This window comes from Acanthochromis polyacanthus, chromosome 6 (assembly GCF_021347895.1).
Source record: "Acanthochromis polyacanthus isolate Apoly-LR-REF ecotype Palm Island chromosome 6, KAUST_Apoly_ChrSc, whole genome shotgun sequence".
Taxonomy (NCBI): domain Eukaryota; kingdom Metazoa; phylum Chordata; class Actinopteri; family Pomacentridae; genus Acanthochromis; species Acanthochromis polyacanthus.
This window is the reverse complement of record NC_067118.1, coordinates 3,985,228-3,991,227: the sequence shown is the minus strand read 5'-3', so window position 1 is coordinate 3,991,227 and position 6,000 is coordinate 3,985,228. Positions and strand designations below refer to the sequence as shown.

The window sequence follows — 6,000 nt, the reverse complement described above, 5'->3', positions numbered from 1 at the left end:
TTACTGGCTTGATTTGTCTGAATGTCCAAGGTTGGATTATGGCCGTTTTTTGTGGAATATTTTCATCTGCGACTAGTTATGAGCCTTCAAAACGGCCCGAATGCGGGCCGCTGAAGTTACGAAGGGTCAAATGTGAAGGACAGCACCAGGTTTCTTTTAAAAAATCACACTTTAACTCTGAACTCCAAAAAGAGGCATGAGACCTTTAAAAGATTCCAAAGTAAACCATTTAGCCAGAAACCATTAAAGCACAATATAAGGTTGGATTTTCAACTTTGCAAAATGGAGAAACTTCGACAAACTCTGTCAAGACAAAGTTCAATGAATGCTTGGTTGAACTTGAGGCTGTGTTTAGGAGACGAATGTAAAAAGAAAATAAATTTCTGTCAGAAAAACAGAAAGCCAACACACTGGCTGGAGTTCAGAGAGTTAACCTTATTGTTGATGTACAGATTTTCAAGAAAATCTGCTGCCGTCGGTGATGTAGGAGGCGACGTTCACCTGGAGGACGACAGCGACGGTGAGACCGACGAGACGAGGCAGAGAAGAGTGAGCATTGGCAGCCTGGAGCCCTGGGATCAGCCCTGGAATCGCCTGGGATCAGCCCTGGAATCGCCTGGGATCAGCCCCACGTTTGGCACTTTGAGTCGACCCGGGGGAAGCAGAGCCGACCTGATTTTCACGCAGGCTGTGAAGGTTAACGGTTCAGTTCGGTGTGATTCAGTTTTACAGCTTTTTACGGGACGGTTTTCCTGCCTTTGAGATCTTGAGATATTTTTTTGTAACCTTACATCTGATTTCACTGAAGAAGAATGTTGGGGTTGAACGCTCCGATAAAAACGAGTTTGTTCTTTTGTCAAGTAAACCGGACGTCTGATCACAAGAGAAGTTGGTAAAACCGGATATAAAAAGTGTCTTGTTTTTTAAACATGCGACTGAATTCTAACTGAAACCGTCCTTCGAGCATCAGATCTATCGTCGCCTGAGTGAATCAAACAGATCGGAGATCAGCGGTCAGCAGAACCACCACGGCGCTCAGGAGTCTGAACTGTTCTGAATCAGCTGGTGGTTCAAAGCATTCAAATTTGGAACTTGTTCAGATATGGAGACACCAAGAACCATCTGGACTGCAGCATCAACATAAAGACGCTTTCAGTTCTGTTTCCTGGCAGCGTGGTGAGTTCATAGACCATCTGATGGCTCCGTAACAGGAAGTTTAACCTTCTTTTAACCTTCAGTCCTGCTGTCAAACTCTGGTTCTTAGGGGACCTTTGTTCCTACAGGTTTCCTAGTAACTAAGCTGAAGGTTTTATTCCACAAATGAAACCCTTAATGCTGTTGAATGTTTGACTGCTGGACTGAAGACCAAACTGTTACAAAGCAAACGACCTCTGCTAATTTTCTTCCTTCAGTCAGTCTGTCCGTCTAGAACTCTGTCTGTCTCCATAAACAGCCGTTACTCACCAGTTATTGGTTTACATTTAACCATCTGAGCTCAGATGTCGCCAAATATCAGCTAAAAGAAAGAATCTGCGAGCACCAGTCCTGTGTTCAATGATGAGATGATGATATTGTGAGTAACGGCTGTTCATTTCTAAGGTTTGCATGTTTCACCCCCCCCGCCCCCCCCCCCCCCCGACCCCGAGACAAGATTGCATTGATACCCTTCATCCAAAATAGAGGAAACCCAACCTCCGACTTGGTTTTGAACACAGTGAGACTTCCTCAGCCCCTCCAGAGTTTGTGAAAAATTTAGGATTAATCACATTAAATCTTTTAATTAGTCGATAAGATTTCCATTTAGAGAAAATCGAAGCACTGTACATTTAAAGAACCCAGAAATCTGCAGGTTTAATCACAAATCTTGCGGGAAGAAGGAAGCATTCGTCGTTCTGGAGGAGCCACCTCATCCCTTTACTCCATATTTTTCTTCAACAGGTATAAACACATCCGCAGCTTTGGTCGCCCTGGTGACGATAAACCAATCAGTGGAGCCTGGTGGTGTCGGAGGTGGGATGGATGGAGTCCAGCCTACATGACACTCTCGAAGATGATGACCTTGTTGTCATCGGTGCCGGGAGACATGGAGCTCAGAGACTTGATGTCGGGGGCCATGTACTCCAGGTGATGGGCGCCCCACACAGGTGTGGTCAGGTGAGCCCAGCGCTGCAACACACAGCAGGAAACATCAGGCAGGAAGACACCTGAACCACTGAACTTAGAGAGATAGTAACTGACTGTAAACAGATGGATGGCATGACAGCGAAGCCAAAGTATGGCAGAAATGTGATTTACAACCAGAGAGAGTGCAGTAAGGACATGGAGGTGGAGATGAGGTGTCAAGGTCCCGCCTTCTGAACAGATGCACAACAGATCTAGTGGGAAAAGCAGCTGATATGTAGCTAGCTATCAGTTACTAATCGTCGTTATCTAGGAAAATATTTGGGCGGTTCAGGAAGTCCACACTATGTCCTACCAATTACTACTGGACACGTTCTGGTTGTGGGCATCATATCAAGGTTTCACTTCCTGCTCAGCATTTCATATTAATTTATTAGCAGTAAGTGGTTGATACGATAGATAGATAGATAGCTAAGCGGCTAATCTTTTTGTTAAAAAATGATTAGTGGCTATTTAGATGTCCTCTTGCAATATGGGACAGGAAGCCTTTGATGTCAAACTAAGACAGCTTCTCTGAATGGTAGGTTTTTTTTTTTTTACTTCTCAGTTACTGATGATGCAGTTCTGGCAGAAGGTGGGACTGAAACCTCATTTCCACCCAGCGATGTCCTGTCTTCAAAAACAATCTGTGAGAAAAAGTAGATAATATGTAGCGTAACAGTTAGCAGCTGCTAATCCTTGTGATCTAGATGATGATCGGGGTGGAGCTCGAGGTACCACCTGTGCCCATTCCCGTTATTTTTTGGTTTCACTTTTGCAAGGCTGGGGGAAGCGGTAACACAAAGGCTGTCTTTATTTACAGCATGAGCGACTGTTATTAGTATTTAACAGTACTGAACCATGTTGAATTTGCTTTTAGTTCTTTAACGTCTTGCTTCTGACTGACTGATGGGGTTTCCAGGCTTTATCATCACCTTTAACTTCAGTCAAGGTGTGAACGTTGGTTAAACTGCCTGTCTGAATGGTTTATTCTTTCCTATATATGTGTAATAAAAAGAGACTAAACAGCTTCTCCACAAGCAAAACATCTAGAAAAACAGTTATCAGTTACTTATAATGGAGTCCTGACATCCCTCCACAGGCATTCTCTCCATAATTCACACCTCAGGGCAAATGGGAGCAAATCAGTCACTTAGAACTGGAGTTACTTTGACGTGTAGCCTAAGGATTGTCTCAGATCTAGCACCATCCCTCAAAGGGCAAACACCTCCCCCAACAGGACAATGCACCCCGCCATGAAAACTGCTCAGGAACAATTAGATTAACACAACAAAGAGCCCAAATTGTTGGCCCCCCCCTCCAGAATCCAGATTCCAGGCGGATTAAGTTGTCCATCCCATGGAGGCCCCAACCTGGAACCAATGGATCTGATGCTAATGTTGTGGTGCCAGATATCCTCAGAGATCCTGTGTCCATGGACAGGTCACAGTTGTTTTTGTAGCACAAAGAGGACCCAATAGGACAGGGGTGACCTTTGGTGTCTGAACCAGGCCCTGTGATTCCTGCTAATGCTGGACTGGAGACCTGGTCAATGCCTTGGGCTCTTTGTCATGTTCCTCGAGTCGTTCCTAAGTACTTTGCATGGTGAGCTTCTACTATTTATGGTAGTATAGTATTACTGTGGCATACTAACGGCTTATGACCAATATCAGTTTCAGACAGTTTTGGGTTTGCCAACTCCCCGGTCATTTGAGTTGCATTTCGACAGAGTATACTAACTCCTGTCATCCCTGTGAAAGTGTTCACGGAGTAGTCATCGACAGTGTTGTGGTTTTGTGCTGACCTCCTTGAAGGTTCCCTTGGCTCTGAAAAGTTTGTAGAGAAGGCTGACGGGAATGCAGAGCATGGAAGACAGAGCCAGACACCAGCCGATCACCTCCCCCCACCACGGATAGACGTAGTCGTTGTTGTAGGTCAGCGGCTTGTAGTTGACCAGGTGGAACAGAAAGATGCCCTACAGACAAAACAAACATCATGAAAATATCATCCAGCAACAGACAGGACTGCTTTGGTAGGCTGTTTGACTTCTTTTCTAAAGCTTATGATTGTTACTCTTGTTTACTGTTTTAGTAAAGACCCAGATAGCAAACTATGGGTGAATCAATGTTGAATCTATGTTGAGACCTAACGTAGAAATTATACAGAAAGCGCAAGGTTGATAAAATGTTGAGTCAACATTTGCTTTTCAACCATAAATCACACTTTACCCAGATAGCAAAATATGTTAAATCAGTGTTGAATTAGGGTTAAGAAGGTTGAATTGTGGTTACGGTTGAAGATTGATGGTTGGATCAACGTTGATTCAACAACATTTTGTCAACATTGAAGTTTGTGTTTAAAAGATACCATTGAATCTACATTGTATTTTGGTTTAATTAAAATGTTTGACAGGTCAATGTTTAATTAATTTTGAATCTATGTTTGCAAACATGTAATCTATGTAAGCAAACGTTGACTCAACATTTTATCAACCTTGCGCTTTCTGTATAATTTCTACGTTAGGTCTCAACATAGATTCAACATTGATTCACCCATAGTTTGCTATCTGGGGAATAATTCAAGAAAAGTACTATTTAAAGTCTTAATGTAAAGGTCAGTTTATGGGCACATACTAAACATCTGGGATCCTAATGGAAAGCAGCATGTTTCAGACATCCTATCCAAGAAATTTTCTCAGTTCTGACTGACTGGTTGTCAGTTCCAAGTATTTATTACCAACCTCGAGTTGTGTGAATTAGAGGTGATAATACAAACATCACACTTCCCACCAGTCTGTTGGAACTGAGGAAACCTACTGGAGGTGGAATGCCTTCAGAAAGATGAGTTCAGGTGCTTTCTCCTGAAACTCTTTGGATTTAATGCATGAAGAAGAAACAAAAATTATGTATATTTCATGAATTTGTTTGTTTCCTTTAAAAGCTGGAGCCCTGTTGGACAGGAAACTTAGTTTGTTATGAAAGAACCATCTAGAATAACCTAAATGAGTCGGTTTCTCATGTAAACTTGTATTTTTTTGTATAAAGTTTCAGTGAAGCCTTGAGAAAGCCGTGGCGTTGACTGACCATGCAAACACATGGAGTTATGAAGGACCAGCACCACTTCATCCAGGGGAACGGTCGGTAGCCAATCATACGAGCTACGTCATCCATGAAGCGGTCAGCACCTGCAGTTCATTCAAGAAGTCAGGAAAATACAGAAAGTCACTCACATACATACTATACTGGTATTTTTAACAAGATACTGTACTACGGGGTGGTTGACTAACTATACTGTGACTTTTTTTTAAAAAAGTAAAAACTGCACTGAAATGTTTATTTGTTTAGTTGCTACACTATACTATGCCATGTTTTATATTACATGACATTATTTTACAAACTATATCGTTAATTATATAATTAAGAGAACGTACTATATTTTTTTTACAACACATTGATTTGACGTTGCTTACAAAATCCTATGCGATTTTTATGATGTGATTTTTTAAAAATACTATACGATGACATTTTCAACAAAGTATTACACTCTTATACTTTTCACAACCTACTATACTAAGATGTTTCTTGGCATTGTCTGACAATGACATATAACATTTCTTATGAAACACAATAGTGGACATTTTTTCTACAAGATAAATAGTTGTTAAAACACAATAACACAGTTTATGATGTATTTTATTGTGTTGTGTTGTATTGTATATATTTAAGTGTATGTGTACAACGTCTGTTTCTATTTAAAAGTGTGTTTGTGATATAAATTTCCAATAAAGCCTTCAGAAAAAGTTGTGAAGTTGCTGTAGGTGAATATTCTCTGGATTGGACC

At 41.5% G+C, this 6,000-nt stretch overlaps 1 protein-coding gene across 1 annotated transcript in view; it reads right to left on the bottom strand.

Moving 5' to 3' along the window:
- Window positions 1-1,751: 1,751 nt before the first annotated feature.
- slc6a8 (solute carrier family 6 member 8) overlaps window positions 1,752-6,000 on the bottom strand; it is a 50,931-nt gene continuing 46,682 nt past the window's right edge. Inside the window, exons 11-13 of the mRNA XM_051950155.1 lie at window positions 5,244-5,344; window positions 3,965-4,135; window positions 1,752-2,166 (exon numbers count right to left, since the gene is read on the bottom strand). Coding sequence (XP_051806115.1) covers window positions 2,032-2,166; window positions 3,965-4,135; window positions 5,244-5,344 — 407 coding nt within the window. The 3' untranslated portion in view covers window positions 1,752-2,031. The remainder of the gene's footprint in view (window positions 2,167-3,964; window positions 4,136-5,243; window positions 5,345-6,000) is intronic.